The sequence below is a fragment of the Myotis brandtii genome, unplaced genomic scaffold (assembly GCF_000412655.1).
Source record: "Myotis brandtii unplaced genomic scaffold, ASM41265v1 scaffold1579, whole genome shotgun sequence".
NCBI lineage: Eukaryota > Metazoa > Chordata > Mammalia > Chiroptera > Vespertilionidae > Myotis > Myotis brandtii.
In genome coordinates, this window is record NW_005355750.1 from 190,926 (window position 1) to 218,077 (window position 27,152).

The 27,152-nt window shown below is 37.9% G+C and overlaps 1 protein-coding gene across 2 annotated transcripts in view; it reads left to right on the plus strand.

Annotated features, from left to right (window-relative positions):
- Positions 1–2,029: 2,029 nt before the first annotated feature.
- Positions 2,030–27,152, plus strand: part of CD163 (CD163 molecule) — a 27,284-nt gene continuing 2,161 nt past the window's right edge. The window contains exons 1-16 of one of the 2 annotated variants that reach the window (XM_014536242.1): positions 2,030–2,159; positions 3,292–3,378; positions 4,401–4,721; positions 7,729–8,049; positions 13,970–14,290; positions 15,049–15,369; positions 17,322–17,636; positions 17,734–18,048; positions 18,421–18,513; positions 18,596–18,910; positions 20,322–20,642; positions 21,372–21,684; positions 22,257–22,285; positions 22,480–22,587; positions 23,780–23,872; positions 24,785–24,837. In XM_014536242.1, coding sequence (XP_014391728.1) covers positions 2,114–2,159; positions 3,292–3,378; positions 4,401–4,721; positions 7,729–8,049; positions 13,970–14,290; positions 15,049–15,369; positions 17,322–17,636; positions 17,734–18,048; positions 18,421–18,513; positions 18,596–18,910; positions 20,322–20,642; positions 21,372–21,684; positions 22,257–22,285; positions 22,480–22,587; positions 23,780–23,872; positions 24,785–24,807 — 3,342 coding nt within the window. In that variant the 5' untranslated portion in view covers positions 2,030–2,113 and the 3' untranslated portion in view covers positions 24,808–24,837. Of the gene's footprint in view, positions 2,160–3,291; positions 3,379–4,400; positions 4,722–7,728; positions 8,050–13,969; positions 14,291–15,048; positions 15,370–17,321; positions 17,637–17,733; positions 18,049–18,420; positions 18,514–18,595; positions 18,911–20,321; positions 20,643–21,371; positions 21,685–22,252; positions 22,286–22,479; positions 22,588–23,779; positions 23,873–24,784; positions 24,838–27,152 lie in introns of both variants that reach the window. The other variant, XM_005862025.2, reaches the window with a different exon arrangement.

The following is a 27,152-nucleotide window of genomic DNA, read 5'->3' on the forward strand; positions in this document are numbered from 1 at the left end:
TTTGGGGTTTGGAGGTGCCCAGATGAGGCCCAGCTGTGAAGCAATGCAAGCTGCTGTGGGGCCTTGGGCCTTCTCTTGGAAGTTCTGGGTCTGTCTGGCCCAGCTGCAGTTTGTTAGGTAATTTTCAGATTGCAAAGGGCCAGGGCATTCATATGCAAAAGCCTCTGCCGCAGCTTGGGTGGGTTGGGGTCTCAGGGAATCAATAGGGCGGAGCAAGTAGCTATGGCTGATCCTCAGCCCTGCCCTAAGGGGCCCCGTGTCTCAGTGTCCCGGTAATCGCTGCAAGCACCCCCGAGAGAAAGCCGCCCTCGAGTTCCGAGTTCTGCCCGCTGCCAGATAGTCCAGTCTCTCCCTGCATGAGTCTGGGTCCCCAGAGACTCACCCGGAACTGGAGTTCAGAGCAGTCGGGGGCTTGTGACTCCCTCCCGATTCAAAAAGACAGCCATTGTCCTCAGTTGCCAGCCCTTGCCGCGTGCGCCTCTGTACCTCTACACTTTACTTCCGCACCTCCTGAGTCTCAGTGTGCTTTTCTCTTTCCTTCTAGTTGTAGAATTTCCACTCAGCCAGCCTTCCTGTGGTTCTGGATGATGTCCATTTTGTCTTTTAGTTGTATTTTTGAATTTGTTGTGGGAGGCAGCAATTTCTGGTGTTTACCTATGCCGCCATCTTGGTTTTCTCCCATTTTGAGTTTATTTTTTGTGTATGGTGTAAGTTGGTGGTCTAGTTTCATTTTGCATATATCTGTCCAATTTTCCCAACACCATGTCATAGCAGCACAATTTATCATAGCTAAGATTTGGAAACAGCCTAAGTGTCCATCAGCAGATGAGAGGATTAAAAACCTGTGGTACATCTACACAATGGAATACTAGGCTGCAGTAAAAAAGAAGGAATTCTTACCATTTGCAACAGCATGGATGGAACTGGAGAGCATTATGCTAAGCAAAATAAGCCAGTCAAAGAAAGATAAACATCACATGATCTCACTCATTTGTGGAATATAATGAACAACATAAACTGATAAACAAAAACAGATCCAGAGACAGAGAAGCAACAATCAGACTGTCAAACCTCAGAGGGAAGGTAGGGGAGGGTGGGGGTAAGGGAGAGATCAACTAAAGGACTTGTATGCATGCAAATAAACCTAACCAATGGACACAGACACCAGGGGGGTGAGAGCATGAGTGGGGGAGTAGGGGAGCAATGCAGGGATAAGGACACATATGTAATACTTTAATCAATAAAGAAAAAAAAAGAGTCCACAATGAGACCGGAGACTCATGGGTGTTCACAGCTTTTTTCCCATGTTGCAACACACTTGGAAGAAGGCAGCCTGGTTCTCTTTTTCTCCCTTGAGACTTTGTCTCTCTTCTCCTTTCTGAAGGTGCTATCCCCAAGCCTACAAGATCAGGGGCACTGATCTCTTTTCCCTTAGATTGTCAAGTAAGAAAATTACAACAGCCAATTCAATAACAGCCATCTGGTGTGAATAAATCAAAATTATACTTATTCTTTTTATCAAAAGGGAGGGATACAATATTGTTTTTGGTGTGGTGCATAATTTTAATAATTAGTTTATGTGTGCTATGAGATAAAAAAGGTTGAAAACTGCTGGTCTAAAACAAAGTGCAGAAATTTGAAATATTCGATTCAACAACAATATATGAGGTAATATTTTCCTTTCAATTTTTTTAAATGTATAGTGAACATTTCTCAATTTCCTTTGGTTGTTTTATGCCCCGTATTAAAGAAAACATGAGTATAAAAGGACTTTTCTTTTCTTTTCTTTTCTTTTGGGGGGGGGGGGAACGGCATGCCCAATTATTTTATTTTATTTTTTACTTTTTAAAATGTATCTTTATTGCTGAAAGTAATACAGATGTGCCATCCCCACCCCCCTTTGACTTCTTCTTTCCTGCTAACAGCTTTTAGTGGTTAACTCCACCCCTCACCCTTTTAATGATTTCCCTTTGGGGGTTGACTCCACCTCCATTATGCAGCCTTCTGTTTTTTTGTGGAGGCGAGATGAATTTTAGAATTCTTAGTGGCCTTCCTCTTTAGGAGAACATTTCTAGGGAATAATACAAGAAGATTTAGAAATCATAAGACTGGAATGGACAAACTCAGAATGGTGCCACATGAAAACTCTGCATCTCCTGGTAAAAGCTTATTATTTATTCTACATTTTTTTTCTGTAATGGAGTATGACATTATCCTAATATTCAATGGGTCTGATTTAATAGTGATTGGCATAAGGAATGGGAAAAGGGCATTAAGTTCATAAGGCACCACTTGTTTGCCATGGATCCTAAATTTAAGACATGCAATAAGGATTCGATTTGCCATCAGTTTTGAAAAATTGCTGAGGTGAAATTAAGAATTGAAATTAACTGAACTGCATTAAGTATAAAGACAATAATTGTTAGAGAAGATAGAACATATAGGAATATTAATTGAAAGTTGATTACCTAGAAGAAATTTAGAATAACACCCTTAGTCTTGAAATCTAGTTTATGATTTAAATGGATGTTAAACACACTTAGAATTTTTACTTTTTAAATTTTTTATTGAAGCACAACATGTCACATGGAAGCACAAATCATCAGTGCAAAGTTCAGTGACTTATCACTAAGTGCTCCTGTATGGTTAGGACAGCATTTTTACTTTTAAATTAGTTTTAGGTTAATGTAGAAAGAAGAAATGAAAAGTGCTAACAGCTTTAAAGAGCATTTTATGCTACATCTGGAGATAAGACCCAGTATTTTGGTTTTCCCAATATAAACATTGTTACTTTATTCCATCAATGCATTGTTCGGCTACTATTTAGCAGGCACCGTGCCGGGTACCAGTGAAATTATGGTGAACCTGATAGAAATAATCTATGTCCTCATGGAACTTACCGTCTAACAATGTGGATCAGGTAGGCTTGGAGAGGGAAGCGTTAGTTGAATAGTGCTCTGTGCCCTCAGGGAGAATGGCCCACTTCTAAGTTCCATTAATGCTTTTTCAATTTTCCAGGTTTTAAGGCTGCTCTTGCTATTATGTTTCCACCCCAAGTTTTCCCCTAGGTTGCCTATAAACATGAACATTTTCAAAGCAATTTCACTGAGACTATATGATCCTGGGTATGATTTTTTTTTTCTGTCTGTCTTGCCATTTAGAATGAATGGAAGGTTGTCTGTCTCAGTGTGACCTTCTTTGTTAATCTCAAACCTCTGAAGCCATCTGCCTTCTCCAAAGTCTCTTTGAGGGAAGACTATACTTTTGCCCTCTTTCTTTTTTTTTTCTCAGACTTTAGAAGATGTTTTGTCCACTTGAGTCCCTTCATTATTGCTGTGGTTTCCGTTCTTAGTGCCTGTTTGATCACTGGTTCTCTTGGTGAGTACTTTGTCAAATCTACTTGCAGCCTTAGCCCACTCTGACAAAAATCATTGAAAAGCAAAAAATTCTCCTGAAGACCAAATAGCATCTGAAAACATACTTCATGGTTTCAAAGGCTCAGATATTAAATGCACAAAATAAGAACTTAACAAAAAAAATCAACAAAATAATAACAGTTTCCCTTCCCCCCCCCCAAAAAAAAAATAAACTCTCACAGGAAAAAGAAATACACTTTACTTAAAGATTTGAAATAATGTCTAGCTAAAAAATAGGGAACAATACAGAGGAGACACCTCAGATTTATTGGAATAAAAATATGTTGGAACACTTTAATAAATTCAAATGCCAAAACTTATTTGAAACTGTGTTGATGGAGGCAAAATGTATGCACCACAGGTTTCTGTGTTAGCTAAAATAACCATGAGGTGGTAGCTGCAACACTTGGAAGGCGTGTAAGGGAGAGGGGATTAATTTTATAATAGAAGATAATAGAAAAGTATCTCCATCTCAACTTCCATTTAAATAAATACGTTTCTGTCAGATTTCAACTAGTATTTTTTAAATGTATAGTATTTTACATATATATGAAATAGGTGTAAAATTCCTTGTAACTGGTCTTTTCATCCTCACCATCAGCCTTCTTTCTCTTGATCTTGGGATGTTGGAGAACTTATGTAGCTCATCCCTTTAAAATTTTGTGCTATCTTATCTAAACAGTAAACGCTCCATGAAGATGATATAAATTGACATTATAAAGACTATCACCCATAAAGGAAAGATACTACATAGTATTGTGTTGGTTAGCTTTACTGACTTATTCCATTGCTCAATTTGAAGCCTGTGATACTGATATTTGTATTTGAATTCCTATGAAATTGCATTTTCCTATTGTACCATGGATAGGTCCAGGAATGTTTCTCAAACCTGGGTTTGGAAAATAAGTAGGTAATCTAAAGAATAATAACTTTCTGCTTGCTTTTTGGATCTTGACCAATTGCTGCCTTTATCCTCTGTTACAGGAACCGATAAGGAGCTGAGGCTAGCGGCTGGTGAAAACAAGTGCTCTGGGCGAGTGGAGGTGAAGATCCAGGAGGAGTGGGGAACTGTGTGCAATAATGGCTGGGGCATGGACGAGGTCTCTGTGATTTGTAGGCAGCTAGGATGTCCAACCTTCATCCAAGCCACTGGATGGACTAATTCCAGTGGGGGCTCTGGACGCATTTGGATGGATCATGTTTCTTGTCGAGGCAATGAATCAGCTATCTGGAACTGCAAACATGATGGATGGGGAAAACATAATAACTGCACTCACCAACAGGATGCTGGCGTAACCTGCTCAGGTAAGACCTGCATAAGTCAAACTCTGGACATGCAATGCTTTGGGGGACGGGGAGGAAATAGGTAGATGGTTTAAAAACAAAAAGGAGCTCGTTTTTTGTAAGTAATCAAGTCCACGTATAAAATTACCAAATCCATTGCTAAAAGACCAGAAAAACACATGACAATGCCCATATTAAAAAATAAATCAAAAGAGATTCTGAATACTTCTATCAATGAGGAAGTGACTGGCTTCAATTTTATATTCATATTCCTACTATAATCTTCTATTTCTACATTTTAAAAACATCATATCTAAGGTAATTCCTTGTCCCCTTTCCCAGTGACATGCTGCTTTCACGCATTGACCCAGAAATTATTACCTTTTTGTCCACTAACTGGTAATCAACTTACTTAGTCAATAAACAAATATTCTTAGTACTAATCCTTCTTTATGGAGGAAGAATTTATCACAAATTATAACTGTTTTTCCCAGTATACAATGTTATTCATTTTATTTATGTGATGGTCTTAATTTGTAAAACATTTAATAAGTTTTATCTCAGTTGACTTTACAATAACTCAGAAAATCATGTGTCAGACCTTCCTGCTGACAAGTCCTAAAGTCAAGTTTACGACCCAATTTCAGATTCCTGGGCTTCTCGTTTCTCCTTGCTCACTTACTTCACTGACCTTTATGCAGCCTTCTCAGCACCCAGCCTCTTTCTCAGAGACCATCTTCTCCATAGGACTGATTTTTAGAAAGAACTAATTTCCCTGGGGTAATGGGAGCAACACAGGCTAGTATCTAGAAAAAAGCTGGACTAAATTCCCGCTCAGCCCCTCATTAATACTATTATTTTGAGCAAGTTATTAAATCTTTCTAAACTTCAGTTCCTGAGGACTCAATGGTAGAATACATTAAAAAGTTATTGATGCAGTATGTACATAATAGGTGTTAAAAACTAAAAGTTAGCGCCCAGCCAATGTGGCTCAGTGGTTTGAGGGTCAACCCATCAACCAAAAAGTCACTGGTTCGATTCCCAGTCAGGGCACATGCCCGGGTTTGATCCCCAGTAGGGGGCATGTGGGAGGCAGCTCATTGATGTTTCTATCTCTCTATTCCCTCTCCCTTCCTCTCTTTCTAAAATTAATAAAAATATTTTTTAAATTAAAAATAATTAAGTTAGTTTCTTCATGGCTCACTGCTCCTCATTACTTTGGTAACTCAGTTCTCTTTTTTTTCTTCCTCCTCCCATTCTCCCCATTCCTCTTCCATCACTTCCTCTTCCATCCTCTCCTCTTCCTCCTCCTTCTTGTCTTTTTTGTTAATCATTATTCAGGAAAAAGCAATAGTACCACGTACATCAAACATCTACAGCAAAGTTGAAAGTCATAATAAATCCTGCCAGGCTCTCATCATAATTATTCTGTCTCTAAAGTTGACTTTTTAAGCTAAGAAACAGCAGGTAGTACTTTTAAGTCTTGTTTTCTTTTTCTTTCTTTTTTTTTATGCCTCGGGATGGAATTATTTAAACTTGCTTTTACAACTTTACACATCTAATGTTCCAATAGGAATGCATAGCCACTCAATTTACTAGTTTCAGAGTCTGCATTTCTGAGATTCTCCACCCTGATTGATGCTCTATCCTCAGAGCCTCTGCCTCTTGGGAGATTTTTATTGTCATCACATGCACAGAGTAAATATAGCATAACAGTAGGGAGAATAGACTCCGGTGCCACACTGCTTTTTCCCTCCTACATCCTAGGTGTTTCACCCTGTGCCAATTATTTAACCTCAGTTTGCTTATCTGTAAAGTAGGGATAGTGGTAATAGCACATGATGATTAAAGTTGTGAAGACTAAAGAAGAGAACATAGCTGATACACTGGGAACCGCATATGCATATTTTGATTGTGAGCTATTATTATTAATTGTTCATAATTTTAAAATCTTGTTAAGTGTAAGTCTTTGCCTGGAGTTTAGAGCTTTTAAAATTGAATTGCTTTTTTCAAAAGTGGTTCCTAAACAATTTGTTCAAAAACAAATAGTTTTTGTCCTTCATGTTTCCCAAAATTTCATCTCAAATTTCCTTTTCTCTGGTATTTTGTCCTCATAGACAATCTAATGGAAAGTAGATTTTTCTTAATAGAGAAAATTTTCTTTAATAAAAGAACTTTTTTTTGCTAAAAGTGGTATCAGATGCTTTAGGGATGGAAAAAAACCAACAAACAAAATTACACTTTTGGTTTAAACAGGAAATTGGTAAGAAATGAATTATTTTAATTGATTTTTCCCTCAATCCTATATAATAAAAGTCTAATATGCAAATTGTCCCCTCGACCGGGATTTTGACCAGGGGGCGGGGCTGGCTGGCCAACCTCAGGAAGGGAGGCCCCGGCCAGCAGCTGGCAGCCACTAGGGACCCTACTTGTGCATGAATTTCATGCACTGGGCCTCTAGTATTTAATAATTTGGCATACAACAGTGTGTTCTTGAAAACTATTATGCATGCTTATGCATTTTATTTTTTTGTTTTTTCCTGTTTTCTAATTTCAAGTTCAACTAAAGCTCATTATTCATGCTCTGAATTGTTTATGATAAGGAAATATTAAAATAAAGATTTTAAATGTTCAACAAATTACCAGTTAGTCATTTTAACTATTTTGCTGTATGACCAATTTTATTTTTTTCTAGTTTTTTAAAAAATAAATACTTTAAGACTCAATTTTATCTATTTCTACGTAAAAGAGTATTTATTCTGTTCTCGTAAAAGAAGCAAACAAAGTAAAACAGAAAATAAATGTAATCTGTAAAACATTTTCCTTGGTAAGTAGATACAGATAAAAGTCCTCATTTTTAGTTTGTTTTTAAAAGATTAAATATTCCAAGATGTGAAGATGGGCAGCATTCAAAATGAGGCACTATTTTAAAGAAAGCATGAAATCCTAAGTGTCCTGAGGAATCTTATTTTCTAAAATTACTTCTGAGTGAATATCACTTTGAACTCCGGTCTTTTCTCCATTCTAGATGGGTCCAATTTGGAGATGAGGCTGATGAATGGAGGAAACAGGTGCTCAGGAAGAATAGAGGTCAAATTCCAAGGACAGTGGGGAACAGTGTGTGATGACAACTTCAACATGGATCAGGCGTCTGTGGTTTGTAAACAACTTGAATGTGGAAGTGCTGTCAGTTTCTCTGGTTCAGCTAATTTTGGAGAAGGTTCTGGACCAATCTGGTTTGATGATCTCGCATGCCATGGAAATGAGTCAGCTCTCTGGCACTGCAAGCACCAAGGATGGGGAAAGCATAATTGTGATCATGCTGAGGATGCTGGAGTGATTTGCTTGGGTAAGGACGGATCTGGGTTTGTTCTGTTCTCAAGAGAGGACAAAAAAAGAAAAAAAAGGGGGCGGGGAAAGGAGGGCATGGGTAAGAATCTTTAAAGTCTGAACTCGTACTGCATGTCGCTTTATTTTTGCCTAATTTCAGATTCCAGTTCTAATACTTGTGGAGTTTTTACGGTAACTGAAATTAAGATAGATTAGGAGGGAGGATAAATAGTGAAATTGAGATTCAAGTAATGAGGATTGAAGGAGTTGTTTAAGCAATAGTTCAATTTAAAAAAAAGCAAGAAAGAAAAAGAAGAAAAGAAGATATGGCTTAACTAGCGAGTTTTGCTTTCTGTATGAGTTTAAAATCAAATCACCACCCCCCTCCTTCTTATCATTCTCTAACTACAAAAGTCCCCTCTTCAGCCACACTAACCCACCCCTTCCCAAACTATCATTTTAAATTTACAGAATCAAGTGATTAAACAAAATTGCTCATTTCCTATTCAAATCTCATTTATGCTACTCCTCTGGTATTAATAGGATGAGCAGGTACTGTGTCTGTCTACAGACTTTCATGTTCCATACTTGACCAGGGGAGGGGGCAATGGATTTGGATATGCAGGGATGACATTCTCCCTTTTTCACTTGAGTTCTTAGTTTGAAGAAGATCTAGTATGTCGTGAACCCCAAGGAACATTTAGGAAAACATAGTTAGAGTAAAAATATCTCTGTATTTACCAGCTATTTGGGGGTAGGGGGGGTAGGGGATGAAGGAAACTCAATTCAAACTCATTTTTAAATAAGAAAACACTGACTCCGAAAACTGGAGATTTCAGGAAGTACATGACTGAATTCAAGCACTTAAGCAATGCGATCAGGGTTCTGACTCTTTTTATTTCTTGAATTGGCTTTTTTTTCTTGTTGAACAACGGACCATCTATAGTCTGAACCACAAAGAATGGGATTCCTACATAAAATATGGATTTTGTTAGCTGAAGAAAATGAAAGGGATGGGGGGGGGTAGGAAAAAAACACCATCTTTACCTTCCATTTCCTTTTACCTATCAAAATGTCCCCAATCAGCACATTTTTCTCCATGTTTTATATATGCTGAGGAATCATAATAAACAGTGTTGTGGCAACAAAAACTAAAACTGCCAGAGGAAAACCCCAAATTATTTATTATAGGATATTACTCAGAATCCAGTTCTGTTCTTTGAGGAATATTGATTGGGAGAAGGTTAAGTCCCTTTTCTCTTTGCTTTGCTTTACTTTTCAACTAAGGAACTGGTCACAAAAGGGCCAGGCAGATATTAACTAGGTAGTGTCGATAGGTAATGCAACCAGAGGCAAAAGTGAGTGTTGAATATTGAGGCAAACTAGAGTGTGTGATTACCATCTAAACCAGCGATTCCCAGCCTTTTTGGGCCATGCCCCACCTAAGCATCTCTAAAATCCTGATGCCTCTTCCTCCTCACCCTCCACCCCCATTATATATAATTCTTATTATTCAAAAAGTGAACTCCTATGCACATGGAGGAAGCCTAAAAAGACATTAACTTGGTCTAAACAAGCTTCCAAAGAACATGGCATTCATGAAAGAGAAAAGTAAAAGAACGAAAGGACAGTTGAAGTACTGAAAAAGAAATTGTTTAAAAAAATAATAACATGAAGTGATATGAAAAAAGTAGCAAATAAAGTTTCAAAACATATAAGAGAACTGAAATGTATAAATATGTCACAATATAAATTTATATACTGTATATGAGGCCTCTAGAACCATAAGAAATACAAAAAATTCACTGTTAATAACTCTCAAATTGCCCCCCTTAAAAATCAAATTGCCCCCCTGTGGGGCGTGTGCCCCACACTGAGAACCATTGATCTAAACACATGCAAATACACATTTAACAATAGCAACAATAACAAAACAACCAAACACTTTCAACAAAAACTTTGGTGATCAAAAAGCCTATCGCTAGATAAAATTCAGCTCCTGGAACTCCTGTTACGGAGTTACAGTGCATGCTCTCTATACTGAAAAGTCCTGTCTTCTTACCCAATCCACTCCATCCGTCTTTAATAATTTTTTGTTTTGTTTTTCTTAACACTTATTTTATGTGCATTCATGTGTTATTTTATTTTATTTTATTTTATTTTTAAAATAGATGTTATATTCAATATTTTTTATTAGTTTCAGGTCATCTTTAGGAATGTTCAATCAAAGTATACCATTGTTTTCTTTATCTCTATTTATATCTTCCCTTTTCCTGAACTCATTTCAGATACAGCTATTTACAGTCCCCTTATTATTTTTGTTTCTTTTTTTAACTTATTTTTCAATTACAGACACACAATATTATGTTAGTTTCAGGTGTACATTGCAGTGGTTAGACATTTAAACAACATATGAAGTAATCACCGTGATCAGGCTGGTACCCATCTGCCACCCTACATAGTTATTGTGCCGAGCCAGCTCAAGCCAAGGGTTCAAAAGCCTGAGTGAGGGCGGTGAAGGATGAAGAAATGACAGACAAAGAGAATAAGCTGGGTCTCTTCCTGTGCCTGGCTGAGACCACAGAGAGAGATCCAGAGGCAAGCTGAGCCTTTATTTTATAGCCAGAGGTAAACAAGGTAGTGGTCACCATAGTTACAATGTTCTTGTGAGTTTCACTTGTTTTGGCAGCACTTGCTGCACCTCCCACAGCCCATTAGCTACCAGGATAAGATCTAGGGAGCATAGTAAGGTCAAGCCTAATTATGCTAAGAGGACTGTGCCCTCTAAGCTGCGACTTGTTTGTGGCTGTGCCAACAGTTCAGTCCGAGGCTTAACCCTATAGCCGCGCCCTACAGTTATTATAATATTATTGACTGTATTCCTTAGGTTGTATTATACATTCCTGTGACTGTTTTTATAGCTTCCAATGTGTACTTCTTAATCCTTTTTAGCTTTTTCAACTAGCCCTCAAACTCTTCCTAACAATTATCAATTGTTCTCTCTATCTATGAGTTTGTTTCTGTTTTGTTGTTTGTTTTTAGATTCCACATATAAGTGAAATAATATGATATTTGTCTTTCTATGTCTGACTTATTTAATTTAAATATACCTCTAAGACCACCCATGTTGTTGCAAATGGTAAGATTTCATTGTTTTTTATTGCTGAGTAATACTCCACTGTACATATGTACAACATCTTCTTTATGTATTCATCTACTCAGTGGATACCAAAGTTTCTTCCACACCTTGGCTACTATAAATAATGTTGAAGTGAACATAGGGGTGCATATATCTTTTCAAATTAGTGTTTTGGATTTCTTTGGGTAAATAGCCAGAAGTGAAATTGCTGGGTCATATGGTAGTTAATTTTTAGTGGTTGTACAATCCCACCAACAATGCACAGGGGTTCCCTTCTCCCCACATCCTCTCCAACACTGGTTTGTGTATTAGCCACTCTGACAGGTATGAGGTGATATCCATCATGGTTTTGATTTACATTTCCCTAACGATTAATGATATTGAGCATCTTTTCAATTTGGATGCCTTTTTTTTTAGCTTCACATGTTTGTAAGTGCTTCCAGTTTTCTTCTTGTAGTTGATTTCTCGTTTCATACACTTGTGGTTAGAGAAGATGCTTGATATGACTTCAATATTCTTAAATTTATGAGACTTGTTTTGTAACCTAACATGGTCAATTCTGGATAATGTTCTGTGTGCACTTGAAAAGAATGTATATTCTGCTGCTTTGGAGGAAATGTACTAAAAATGTCAATTAAGTCCATCTGGTCTAATGTGTCCTATAAGGCCTTTGTTTCTTGTTTATTTTCTGTCTGTAAGATCTATCTATTGATGTCAGAGTGGTGTTAAATCCTCTACTAATATTGCATTAATGTAGATCCCTCCCTTTCTGTCTGTCAATATTTGCTTTGTGCATTTAGGTGCTCCTGCATTGGATGCAGAGATATTTACAAGAGATATTATCCTCTTGTTGGATTGATTCTTTTATCATTATGAAATGCCCTTCTTTGTTGTCATAGCCTTTGTTTTAAAGTCTATTTGGTCTGATATATGTATCGCTATCCCAGTGTTTTCTTTTGTTTTTATTCATTTCCATTGCATGAAATATCTTTTTCCATCCCTTTACTTTCAGTCTGTGTGTATGTCTTTCAATCTAAAGTTGGTCTCTTGTAGACAGCATATGTATGGGTCTTGTTTTCTTATTCACTCACCCACCCTATGTCTTTTAGTCCATACACATTTAAAATAGTTATATATAAGTATGTAATTATTGACATTTTATTAATGGTTTTCTGATTTTTTTTATAGTTCTCAGTTTCTTATTCTCTTGTTCGCCTCTCTTTTATGTTGATGACTTTCTATAGTGTTATGTTTGGATTCCTTTATCTTTATTTTTTGTACATTTTTCATAGATTTGGGGGTTTTGATTTGTCATTTGCTTCACATATATTAAGCAATGTTTATAGCAGTCTATTTTAAGTTAATGGTTACTTAAGTTCAAACACAGTCTAAAATCACTACCATTTTTATTCACCCCTCCACGTTTTTGTGTTTGTCATTATTTTTCACTCCTTTAATGTGTGTGTGTTTGAGTGTCACCCTTTTTGTTTTTATTATTGTAAAAACAATGGGTGTGTTACTTCTAGAGCCTTTTGGTTGAGACTCCTATGTATGCCAAGGTCATCTTCCACCTGTGCCTCTCTTGGACCTCTTGGTGGAACCTACAAAATGATCTGAGTTGGTCCGACGGTTGTGGGTTATTGTTAAGCTGATTAACAAAGTGATCTGTTCCTTGGTTACCACTTGTGCTGGGCTCAGAGGTGCTTAGAAGAATCTATGCGGCAAACTGAAACCATCTGTCACTTGTGCCAAGCTTGTGTCCCCTTAGTTGAGGCTACCTTATAGGCCCAGACTGGCCACCACTTATGCTAGGCTTGGGGCCACTTGGTTGCAATGCAAGTTGAGATCAGTCACCACTTATGCTGGGCTTGGGGCCACTTAGCAAACTTGAGGCAGGCTGTTGCTTGTTCGGGGTTTTAGAGATTGGGGGAAAGTCTGCAGTGGGAGCCAAGGCAGGCCACTTGTATGGAGGAGCCACTAAAAGAGGCTCAGGCCAGAGGAGCTGGTTGAGTGGGGCAGGGTCTCAGGGAATCACCAGGACGCAGAATGGTGTTAGCCAGATTAATGAAGAGCACAGATTTGGTGCCCACCTACATCTGGCTGGCAGGGTGGGAAGAGAGTTCAACAAAGGAATGTCCATTCCCAGACAGAGTTGACCCCAAACCCTGTCACTCCAGCTCTCACCCTAAAGTTAGTCGATTTAGTTTCTCCCCATAGGTCCCTGGAACTTTCCAAGGTGCATCCCATGTCCTGGAGCTTGGAGTGAGTGAGATTGTGAGTGACTGAGATTGTGAACAAGTGAGTCTGTGCACAGCCCTTTATGACCTGCAGTCCTCTGTCTCTAGCAGCTCATTATCTTTCTTGGACACAATACCCACTTGTTTTCACAGCCAGATGTTAGGGGGACTCCTCCTCCCAGCATTGATCCCCTGGATTGGGGAGCACAGACGGGGCTGGGACCCTTTGTTCCTCAGGGTACCTCTGCAGCCAAAATATCCCCCTGGATTCTTACTTGCCATATTGTGAATATGGGACCTGCCTATCCCACGTCTCCACTCCTCCTACCAGTCTTCACGTGGCTTCTTCTTTGTATCCTTAGTTATAGGATCAGCTAGTTATAGTTCTAGGATCTGTTCAGCTAGTCTTCAGGTATTTCTCAATGATGGTTGTTCTCTAATTTAGTTGTAATTTTGATGTGGTCGTGGGAGGAAGTGAGCACAGAGTTTACCTGCTCCACCGTGTAGACCGGAAGTCTCTTACTGTTTCTTTATCACTGACTTGTTTTGTGTCCTCCTTACAGATGGAACAGATCTGAGCCTGAGAGTGGTTGATGGAGTCACTAAATGTTCAGGAAGATTAGAAGTGAAATTCCAAGGAGAATGGGGGACAGTGTGTGATGATGGCTGGGATAGTAATGATGCCGCTGTGGCATGTAAGCAACTTGAATGCCCAACTGCCATCACTGGCATTGGTCGCGTTAACGCCAGTGAGGGAACTGGACACATTTGGCTTGACAGCGTTTCCTGCCAAGGACATGAACCTGCTATTTGGCAGTGCAGACACCATGAATGGGGGAAGCATTATTGCAATCATCATGAAGATGCTGGTGTCATATGTTCTGGTAAGTTAAAACAAAACAAAAACAGAGAAGGAAAGACCTGTATTCTTTAGGAGTAAGAATATGTCTGAGAGATAGAAATATCTAATAATTTCTTTGTTGGGAATTCTTTTACAGTTGTGATGAATTTTTTAAAAAATATATTTTATTGATTTTTTACAGAGAGAAAGGGAGAGGGATAGAGAGTTAGAAACATCGATGAGAGAGAAACATCGATCAGCTGCCTCCTGCACACCCTCCTACTGGGGATGGGCCCACAACCAAGGTACATGCCCTTGACTGGAATCAAACCTGGGACCCTTCAGTCCACAGACCGATGCTCTATCCACTGAGCCAAACCAGTCAGGGCGTAATGAATTTTTAACATTTTCTTCCTTTCTTTCTTTTTTTTTTTTTTTTTTTTTTTTACTAGTTTTGAGGGTTGTCTGGTGCAATTTTTTGTAGTAATTATTCGGACTGCTCTTGGGTTCTAAATCTACCTGGAGTTCTGGGACAGAAAATAATATAAATTTTAAATATTTTAAAAATAGCTGTCTTGTTCATATTTTTCTGCCTTTGACAGTTTTTATTAACCCTTGAAACTATCATCCTATTTCTAACCAAATGTATGATCTATGCTGGCTGCGAGAAAAGCCATAAGATGGGTAAGCCTTAATTTCCAGTGCCTCCGTATCTGGAAAGGAGCAAGATTTTTTTTAAAAAATCCTTTGGGAGTTAACCTGCACATGTACCTATAACCTAAATTTATGTTTCTTTTGCAGATGGATCAGATCTGGAACTGAGACTTATAGGAGGAGGCAGCCGCTGTGCTGGGACAGTGGAGGTGGAAATTCAGAAACTAGTAGGGAAAGTGTGTGACAGAAACTGGGGGATGAAAGAAGCTAATGTGGTTTGCAAACAGCTGGGATGTGGATCTGCACTCCAAACATCCTATCAAAGTTATTCCAAAATTAAGCCAACAAACATGTGGCTGTTTTTAATCAGCTGCATAGGAAATGAAACTTCTATTTGGGACTGCAAGAATTGGCAGTGGGGTGGACTTACCTGTGATCACTATGAAGAAGCTAAAGTTACCTGCTCAGGTAAGACTTTTTTTTTTTTTAATCCTCACCCCAAGGATATGTTTCCCATTGAAAGAGAGTGGGAGGGAGGGAGGAGGAGAGAGAAAAAACATTGATATGAGACACATCGATTGGTTGCCTCCTACAAACATCCTGACTGGGGCCAGAAATCAAATCCAAGACCCTTTGGTTTATAGGCCGATGTTCTAACCACTGAGAACACTGGCCAGAGATCCTCAGATAAGACTTTCAATCAATTTTTTAAGAAGTTTGATTTGAGGTAGGAAAAATGTGTTTTAAGTAGAGAGAAAACTTTATGCAGAGGAACAAAAGCATGAAAAACCATGCTATGCCCAAGCATCTTTAGGGTGGGGCATTGGGTATGATTGATAGAGAAATAGATATTAAGGCTTTTAAGGTAACATCATACAGTATTTTAAAGTATGCTAACTTATTAGTGTTTATCATTTCTCCTCAATTTTAATAGATGGGTGATGTTGGGGAGTCTACCAAAGCTCTCTGTGCTGCAATTCCCTCAAAAGAAAAAATGGTGGTAACAAAACACCCATTTCACAGGAATTACACATCAAGTGATGGATAAATGGTTATGATAATTATTCGTAGTGTTAGTATTATCTGTCTTCACTGATAGACTGAACTCTGTGATTTCAAACCCACCCAAATGCCTAAAAACATTGCAGGTGCTTAATAATATTTACTGAAATGATAAATTATTGTATAAGTAGTAAAGAAATATTGAATTATCTTAAAGATAAAAAGTGAAAATATTTGAAATGCAATTAATATATTTGTGATTGTGTCATAGGCTTTTTAGAAAGAGGACTTAGAAAGCTATTTCAAAGGACTATCTGATATATGTAGACGTGTTAATTAAAGCAATAGCAAAAATTATGCAGAAGAAATGCTGGAAAACTGACAGAGATTGGTGACTTTCCACATGTGCAGTGTAGTGTGAGGGTCAAGATTCTAGGCTTTGGAATATACTGCGTAACTTCAAATCCCAGTCTTCACTAACTCACTGAATGAACTTAGCAAATTACTACAACTCTCTATGTTTCACTTTTCTTATCTGTAAAATTGGAATGATATTAATGATTTCCCCCTAAAACAATTATAAGGATGAAAAATGTTTGTTACATACTTAGTAAAATACCATATATAATAGGCGCTCACTTAGTATTCACTGATATCATTATTATTGCGCTTATGGTGGATAAAGAAGTGGTTCAATTTCAGGTCATTCAATTTGGTCTAGATATCATTAATTGGGAAAAGAACACAGTGGGCTTGTCTGTAGATAATTCATTCCATTTTGAACACATAAAGTTACAGATGTCCAAGTAGATACGTTTATGAATATAAATTCAAAGAGAAAAGTATAAATGAAAACATTTATTGGCAGTTAAGAGAAAATGTCCATTGATAAGATGGGAAAGTTGAGGCTAGAACCTTCAGTCAAGGAATTCATGAAAGATTCTGTCAGGCAGGAAGGAGGAGAAAACAGGAGAAAGAAGTATCTCATGTATCAAGTGCAATATATCAAAGGGAAAAGGGGGGGTCTGATCATTTGAAAACAGGAAGCATATTGAAAAACTTTCCAAAACCATTTGAAAAGTTTGGGGCAGACCCCAGATGGCAGTAGGTGGAGGATTAAGTACAGGGTCAAAAGATAGAGTGACTACACATTATCTGTGGTCTCCATTATTATGAACAATGTAAGGAAAATACAGAAAGGCTTCAGGAAGCAAAGTTTCAGAATTCTCTCAAATGAATTGGTCTAATGAGGAATGGGGAGTTCTAGAATTTGCTATGCCCAGAGGAAAATGGAAGCCAAGAGGAAAATGACTAATCACCCTGGATTCCCTTTCTCACTTTCACTTCCTTCCTTACTTCCATCATAAAAAAAAAATTCTTGGAATTATGTTCTCTCTCACTGAAATATTATTTTTCAGCCCACAGGGAACCCAGACTGGTTGGAGGAGACATTCCCTGTTCTGGTCGTGTTGAAGTTAAATATGGCGACACATGGGGCTCTGTTTGTGACTCTGACTTCTCTCTGGAATCTGCCACTGTGCTGTGCAGGGAATTACAATGTGGCACCGTTATTTCTATTCTGGGGGGAGCTTACTTTGGAGAAGGAAATGGACGGATTTGGGCTGAAGAATTCCAGTGTGAGGGGCATGAGTCCCATCTTTCACTCTGCCCAGTAGCACCCCGCCCAGATGGGACTTGCAGTCACAGCAGAGACATTGGCGTCGTCTGCTCAAGTAAGACTCAGAGTTCATGTTCAATCTGTTCCCTTGCTTGGGAGACAGCAGGGCTAGGTAATCACAGACATCTTTTTAAAGCCCAGTTTCCTTCCAGGGTACACAGAAATGCGCTTGGTGAATGGCAAGACCACATGTGAAGGAAGAGTGGAGCTCAAGGTTCTAGGGACCTGGGGATCCCTCTGCAACTCTCACTGGGACATGGAAGATGCCCACGTTTTGTGCCAGCAGCTTAAATGTGGAATTGCCCTTTCTATCCCAGGAAGAGCACATTTTGGGAAAGGAAATGGTCAGATCTGGAGGCACATGTATTACTGCACTGGAACTGAGCAACACATGGGAGATTGTCCTGTAACTGCTCTGGGTGCATCACTATGTTCTGCAGAGCAAGTGGCCTCTGTAATCTGCTCAGGTAAGAGGATCAAGGGCAGCCAGTGACGAGCCTCTCCCATGGTGCTGGGCCTTAAGAGCAGGTGCACCTATAGGGGTGAAAAACAAATGTAAAAGGGAAAGATCCATTGTGAGGGGTCATGAGAAATGTACTGGAATATTAACCTCACTTACCTTTTTAGAGAAAGTGTGAACTTGATGTTCATTGGTCTAATAGTTATCTAGTGCTTCTTAAAGCACCTGGTAAATTCCTTGCCTGGTTGACCCGTCCCATTTCTTTCTCTCTAAAGCTATGTTTGTTCCCAGCTCATCTATCTAATACTTCATTCGTCTGGCCTCCCTTCCTCACTCTACCTTTTGAATCTTGTTTGACTGAGCAGTTTGGTATTTGCAGGAAACCAGAGTCAGACACTATCCCCGTGCAATTCAACATCTTTGAACCCAACAAGCTCTACCATTTCGGAAGAAAGAGCTGTTGCTTGCATAGGTGAGAATCAGTGATCAATCTGTAAAAACTATCTCAATCCTTAGGAATGCATTTTTAGTAATATTTTACTTTCTCTTTCCAGAGAGTGGTCAACTTCGCCTGGTAAATGGAGGTGGTCGCTGTGCTGGGAGAGTAGAGGTCTATCATGAGGGCTCCTGGGGCACCATCTGTGATGACAGCTGGGACCTGAACGATGCCCATGTGGTGTGCAGACAGCTGGGCTGTGGGGTCGCCATTAATGCCACTGGTTCTGCTTATTTTGGGGAGGGAACAGGGCCCGTCTTGCTGGATGAGATAAACTGTAATGGAAAAGAAGCTCGTATTTGGCAGTGCCCTTCACATGGCTGGGGGCGGCACAATTGCAGGCATAAGGAGGATGCAGGAGCTATCTGCTCAGGTAAGTTCTGCACATAACCTCTGGTCACAATTACATACGAAAAGACTGAGGTAGGGCAAAGGATAGTGGGGGGTATTAATCTGAAAGAATTGCCTGAAAAACAAGTAGAGAGGAAACTATTGCGAGAGTCAGGATCCCAGAAGTATAGATTTGATGAATTAGTGCTACCTCCTGTGCAAGGTAGTATAAAATTAGAAGGAGAAAATTTCAGAAATGAGCTTGCATATCACAAAAATGACAACAAAACTAATAATGAGAAGTTCTTTTACAAATATACGTAGAGCTGAATATTGAGTAAAGATTCAGTGCACCTCTTGATAATCACTGTATTAATAAAAAAAAAGTAGGTTTAAGAGACAAGAAGAAATGCATTAGTACTACATTCTACAGAGAAAAAGATAGCTATCATGCCCAAGTAATTTTTCATGACAGACAAATAAGACTTATATGTCATAGGAGCAAAAATTATCAGAAGAACCCACTGATCTTATTTTGTATACATGGCAAGCTTCAGAAACTATGGTGAGGTAGAAAAATGTACTCAGTTGTAATATATTGGGGAAAACAGTACTATGATCAGTAACTTAGGGAAGTGAAAAATTCTATATGCCAGAAGTGATGTGGACATCAACCACATTTAATGACACACATTTGGTAGAGAACACATGCAACAAAACTGTGATGTGTCAGAAAGGGGACTATTCCATTTTAAGGTAATGCACACAAAATCTTGGGTTTAGTATCTGAATATCTCAGTAAATTTTAACTGTCAAGGACAGTTGCAAAAAAATGAATGGAATAAAATTCTTGAGGATAAAATACAGTAACTTAGGTAGAAAGTTCAAACTATGTAATTAATAAAAGATTTGAGCCTTTTATTGAGACCTAGAAGTCAACTTAAAATCATTGGTGGCCTTCTAAAGAGGTCCCTGAGTACAAAACCCAAGACTGTAAAAGCAGAAGATATAGAAAAATACTATATTTTATTAAAATCTACTAAATCACCCCATAGTTACTAAAAAAAATTACTACTAATTGATATAGTGTACTTATTTTTGTGGTTGTTAATCCTCCCCAAGGATATTTTTCCATTGATTTTTTTAGGGAGAGCGGAAGAGAGAGGGAAAGATAGAGAAAAACTCGATGTGAGAGAAACACATCGACTGGTTGCCTCCTGCATGAGCCCCAACCAGGGCCTGGGCCAGGGAGGAGCCTGCAACCAAGGTACGTGCCCTTAATCGTAATTGAACTGGGACCCTTTGGTCTGCAGGCCAATGTTCTATCCACTGAGCCAAACCAGCTAGGGCTAGTGTGCTCATTTTTGAAGTCATTCTCACACCAGAATAAAGGGAAGGAGCCTTGTGAATTTTCAGAGAAGATGTGAAACTACTCACTCTGTATTTCACTCCAGAGTTCTTGTCTCTGAAACTGACCAGTGAAACCGGCAGAGAGACCTGTGCAGGACGTCTGGAACTTTTTTATAATGGAACATGGGGCAGCATTGGCAAGAGTAACATGTCTCCAACCACTGTGGAGGTGGTATGCAGGCAGCTGGGCTGTGCAGACAAAGGGAACATCAGCCCTGCATCTGCAGCCACGACAATGTCCAGGTACATGTGGGTGGACAATGTTCAGTGTCCGAAAGGGCCTGACACATTATGGGCGTGCCCATCATCTCCATGGAAGCAGAGACTGGCAAGCCCCTCAGAGGAGACCTGGATCACATGTGCCCGTGAGTATTTGAAAATTCCATTCTGGCCTATATGAAAATTCCATTCTGTGACTCCACTATGATCTTCTGATCTCATTAAGTAGGAATGGGTAAACTCTAGTTAATACCTATTCTACCTGGATCGTAAAATTGGTTTTATTTCATTTGATCTATAGATTTTCAAGACCAGAAATCATTTTTTCCATAGATTATTTATACGGCCCATGGTCTTCCTGAAAGTCCTATTCAATTGCTTTCTCTGTGAACAAATGAGGAGCAGAGAATATGTGATTCAGTATTTAACTATTGAATGGTCTACTTTACCTTTCCAATTTTCCTTTCAATATCATTTTGATGTACTAATATAAAACAAGAAGCAGTCATAAAGACCAATCCTAAAGTATTTCCCCATTCTCCATCTTATTAAACTGGAAGAAATTTTCTATGTACCTGGCAATCTCTCAAGCTCTTTTATATTTGAGAAAATTTAACATTATGCAATGTTCACATTATTTATTTGACATTTTGTGAGTCACACTACTGTTCTTATGTCCAATATGAAATATTTTGCTGAAAGGACATGTATTTTCATAAAAGATACATTTTGTTAAAATTTATTTTTTAAATGTGCATTAAATAAGCAACGTTTTAAAATAGTCTTTAAAAGAGTTTCAAATATCTCTTTGCCCCTGTGACCTCTTAGGAGTTTTTAATCTTCTCAAAAATGACCTTAGGTCTCTGATTTTTCAGACAAGATAAGACTTCAAGAAGGAAACACTACTTGTTCTGGACGTGTGGAGGTCTGGCACGACGGTTCCTGGGGGACAGTGTGTGATGACTCCTGGAACCTCGACAATGCTCAGGTGGTGTGTCGACAGCTGGGCTGTGGCTCAGCTTTGAAGGCACTCAAAGAGGCGGCATTTGGTCAGGGGACTGGGCCCATATGGCTCAATGAAGTGAAGTGCAAAGGGAATGAGTCTTCCTTGTGGGATTGTCCTGCCAAATCCTGGGGGCACAGTGACTGTGGGCACAAGGAAGATGCTGCTGTGATATGCTCAGGTGAGTGCCAGGATACGGGATTAAGCTTGCAACCTCTGGTAGCTAAGAAGGGGTGAGTCATCGAGTGCATTGTGTAAAGACTGGGTATGCCAACATAGGGATCTAGTAAGGAAAGAATCATAATGTTTCAGTCTGAAGAAATGATGAAAATATTTGTTGTTATACATTGGCCTTCACCAAGGTAAAGCATATTACTTATCTGTGTTCCTGTGCAGAGGGAAGAAAGAGAAGAACAACATCGTTTTAGGTCGGAAACAGTAGTTTGCTTGACTGAGGGCACTCAAGGCTCACATAGAAAATAAAAAGTTAATTGTTTTCAATAAAAGTCGATATTCCTTAACCCAGGAAGTGGTACCACCACCCATCCAAATCTCTCGTTTGAATTTCTTCCTCTCCCTTTGATCTATCACCTCCCCCAGTCAGTCACCAGGTCCTATTTTTTTTTCTAAGACTAAATTTATTGTGGTAACATTGGTTAATGACATTATATAAGTTTTAAGTATACAGAAATAGAAATATTTGTTCTATATATTACTCTTAGAATTGAGTCTCCTTCTCTTTTTCTCCTACAGGCAGTGCAGTCAAAGAATCATCAAACGCCAAAGGTATATAATCTTGAGGTTTCTGAGCATAGGACCAACTGTCTGCATTATTTAGAATTCCTTTTGTTAAGAGACTTTAGGTTAGAAGTTCTGAGGATATGACACTTACTTCAATGATCCTGTATCTGACCTAAGAAAGGGACCCACTTCTTTTAGCTAAGACATTCTCATCTCTTGTGATGTTTACTTGCACTTAGGAAATGCACTCCCGGTTGTATTTGGAGTCCTTGGGGTCATTGTGTTGATTGGTCTCATCGTGTTCTTCTTGCGGTCTCAGAAGGGAAGACAGCTACAACAACTTGCAGGTCTGAGCTAAATTATGGTCTTTCCAATGTTTTATGGGATAAGAACATTCTTGGGATAAAAAAAAAACACATAAAAATATTAGATCCAAGAATCAAATGGCCAGAAAGATGGAGCCTATAAGAGGCTTAAGCAGTTTCTCAAAAAGAGGGAATAAGATTTTAGAAAAGAAAAGGGGCTTAGGTTGTTTTGATGAGTCCTGTACTTCATCTATATATTTAACTGGGACATTATAGAATTGCTAGTTTAGAATAAATATGCTTATATAGTTAAACATGAATCCTTTTTTTTGCCCAAAGATTCATTTGCTTTTGCTATATACTTATTACTGATTGTGCCATTCTGTCAAGCAATGTGCCTAGGATCTTATGATATGGACATAGATAACCAAGTGTTTTTTGTCTTCATGGAATTTCAAATCTAATGGAAGAGATATATATGTAAACAAATAAATTGCAGGGTAGTGTTATATATTCATATGAATAAGGGGACAGTGGCACAGAGAAGAGAATAATTAACTGGAAGGGAAAGGGGAGTATCAGAGGCCCATTCTAGGAGGCATTCAAGATAAATTTTGAAGATAAGAGTTCAAATAACTGGGTAAGGTGCATTTATAGGGGAAGAGAAAACTATGTACAAGTGTAGAGAAGCTTAAAGGATGCAACATTTGTTGTTCGGGAGGGGGGAATAAGAGTTGAGCTCAAGGAGAGAAGCTACTGATAAGGCTGGAGAAGAGGGGGAAAATCATGAAGTTCTGTATTCCATGGCAAGAAGAAGAATAGTATTAAAGTATTATGTAGAAGAGTGAAATAGTGAGGCAGCCTTTTAAGAAAGTTCCAGGCAACAGGATGTATGAGGAATTGAAGGATCACATAACTGACAAGGATAGCAGTTTTAAATAGTTGGGATGAAAGATGAAAAAGACTTTATAGTGAGAATGAAGGGAAGATAGATTTTAGCGAGATTTTAGGAAACACTCCAATGGATTCGGAAAAGCTTCTGGCTGCCTTGTGGGGAAGAAACTAGGTTGTTCTACAATGGCAATAGCTTTAGCTTGGTAGTAGAATGGGATGGAAACTAGACAAGGGTATGAATGAAGATTGGGTATGTTTGCACTGCTAGGAAAAAGCACACAGAGGGAGGGAAAGTTTGATTATTTTCTGCTGATTTATAACTTAAGACGTCTGTTGTCAGTTTCTTCGAGAGAGAATTTTATCCACCAAATTCAATACCGGGAGATGAATTCTTCCCTGAAAGCAGATGATCTGGACATGCTGAACTCCTCAGGTGTGTGGTTCTTTAAGGGTCAATAGCCCGGGGCTTCACACCCATAGCTGCAATTGAGGCTGAGGCATTCTACTTTGCATAACAGTGGAAAGAAATCACAAACACGTATTAATAGGAAACTTATGATGCATGTAAGGAAGAAGACAGGAATGAACTGAAAATTATTCTTAGAGAACATGAAAATTGCAATCATGGGGACACCTCTGGCTAAGAGGTCTATATTTCTGACAGAGGTACAAAGAACCATGAAGCAGAATATTATGATTTGGACCTCATTTTATTAAAACAGAAATTAATCTTCTAAAAAATAGCTTAACTTTTCATATATCTCTTTTGTAGTTTCTTCCATTAAAACTCCTGCTACTTTCCTTTCTTTTACTTTATATCTATCATATTTTTCCTAAAATCATAAAAGCTTGGACTTTTTATATCTTATCCTATCAGAGGCCACTAGCCTTATTTCCCATCACATGATACTTCTTTCTTTGTCCACTGACTTCTATTTAGCACCACTGCACTAATTCTGCCTCTGGGAAGCATAACTCTGCTGGTTTGGGGGAAAAATATCCCAATACCTTCTTACTTTATGAAGATTCAATGCCTTCTCGATAGTTCTTACCTTCTGACAAGGGCCTGCCTCACTTCTTCCATACAAGGGATTTGATATTTGCTGCAACTATGTCAGGAACATAATGTTTAAGGCATGGAAAAGACTTTCTGTGCCCCCTACATCACACTTGTTTCCTTTCCTAATTACAGATGGTGTTTTTAAATGTTCAGAGAGCTTCTAAGACATTTGAGGGGAGGTCTGATTTATTTCCCAATAATTATTTTCTTCCATTCGGAAAATCTCAATGAGCCAGACGGTTTTAATGCTGCTCGACTAATTTCCATGTCCAAATCTCTTCCTAGGGGACCATTCTGAAATACACTGAAAAGGAAAATGCGAATTATAACCCAGTGAGGTGAGTGAGGAAAATTTATTCATCCTCATTCTAAACAAGTACATTCCTCTGGAAAATTGAGAGCTCCTCTGGTACTAGAAAGAATGTATAGACACATATTTTATATACATGTATATATGTTTATGTATGTATATCCATATAGAGAATATATAATAGATTTTTATTACTATGAGTTCACCTTTCAGTTACAAATAAGGGTTTTCCAAAAAATGTATGCACACTTTGAATAATTATTCATTCCAGTGGGTTAAATCTGAAAAGAAACATCAATTGAACTATCAGCTGTTAAGTGTGTATAGTGTTTTGGGACACCGTATATATTCTAAGCCATAACAATGGTATGTAATGGAGCTAAGGAAAAACTGGGTAAATAAATATGAATAAATCTTTTAAAGATATATGGGGTAATTTCAGGAAAGAAATAAGACATATTTATGGTTGTATAATGCATGCTATGGTAAGTATTCAATACTATAGGAGTATAGAAAGTTTGGAAAAATTATGAAGAAGATGTAATGTTCAAGTTAAATAGGAGATGACTGAAAGATAGACCATTTTAGGGAAAGGACATAGCAAGTACAAAATATGGAGGCATAAAAGAGAAGCACACCTTTGGGAAACAAGTTTTTCATTCAAAAATATATATTGAACATATTTATGGTGACAAGTGGTATCCTGAGTGCTGAAAATACAAAAATTAAAAACACTATTGACAAAGACAAGATTGTTTAATGAAATAGGTAGGGATATGGAGAGGTTCTGTGAAGAGAAGCAAAGTGATGCAAAACCTAAGATGAAAAGGCTGCATAGAGCCCTATAATGAATGGTCTTATCTGCTACATTTCATATTTATATTTTATTTTAGCGATTCTTAGGGAAGTGGTGGCTATGGAAGATTAAGCTGGTCAAGAAACAGATTTGCATTTTATAATTTGCTTTCTTGAGGAAAGTATAACAAGAAAAAAATGAACAAGGCAAAAAATTTGCTAAGTTATACATCAAAAAGAAAAATGGTGAAATGAGTTAGTGGGTACATTTTCTATTCTTTCAAAAGTAAGGGGTTTTTTTTAGACATATTATGACATATAAGAAATACTGATTGAGTCAAAGGATAAAAGTTGGAACTCTTAAAAGTATATAAATATAAAGTGTTAATATATGTAGACATATAGAGCACCTATAACTTGTATATTGCATGAACAGGGTAAATTCATGTATGTAAACTTTACACACACATATATAGCTCATCAATTGTTATGATAAAGACAATATTTATTGGATAATTGGTAAAGCTATGAAAAGACAACTCATAATAAATGAATTTCAGCCCTAACCGGTCTGGCTCAGTGGATAGAACGTTGGCCTGCGGACTCAAGGGTCCTAGGTTCGATTCCAGTCAAGGGCATGTACCTTGGTTGCGGGCACATCCCCAGTAGGGAGTGTGCAGGAGGCAGCTGATCAATGTTTCTCTCTCATCGATGTTTCTAACTCTCTATCCCTCTCCCTTCCTCTCTGTAAAAAATCAATAAAAAACATATTTTTAAAAAATGAATTTCAAATGATAGACATTTTTAAATGCTTAAATTCACTAGTAATTCAAATTATGACTAATGATGAGATGCCATTTTATGTAAATCAGACCAACAAAAACTTAAAATCACCAATGTTTATTGCTAGTAGGAATACAAAGAAAACTGTAATTTTAAACATTGCTTTTGGAAATAAGAAGTGTGATAGTCTTTGGAAATGGAAACTTCTATTTTAAAAAACTTAAAATGCTTCACAGATCCTTTGACCCAACAATTCTACCACTGAGAATTTTTTCCATACAGATAAAGACACTAGTATATAAGAACATATATAAAGGATTATTTTTTGCAGTGTTGTTAGTAGTAGCAAACATTGGAAACAAAGTAAATGGCAATCAGTCAGGAAGTGGCTGATATGGAAAAACTAAAAAGGAAAACCCATTCATGAAAATGCAATAATATTATTCCATCTATGTGCTCACGTTATTGAATATAATTAAATCCACCTATAAAATCATGTGTGTATACGTATAAAGAAACATGTAAACATTCTAACACTATTATAAACTGAGGATTATGAATGACTTTTGATTTATAATATCAAATGCATGAATATTATAATAAATAATGTTTAAAACTACTTATTCCTTAAAGAGTAATCACTGATGCATAACTGCTTCAGAATCATGTAGGAGTGCTTTTAAAAATAGCATTTCTGGACATCACTGTAGTTCTTTGGAATAGAAATCATATTTACGCACACTGAAGTTTGAAAATTGTTGCATT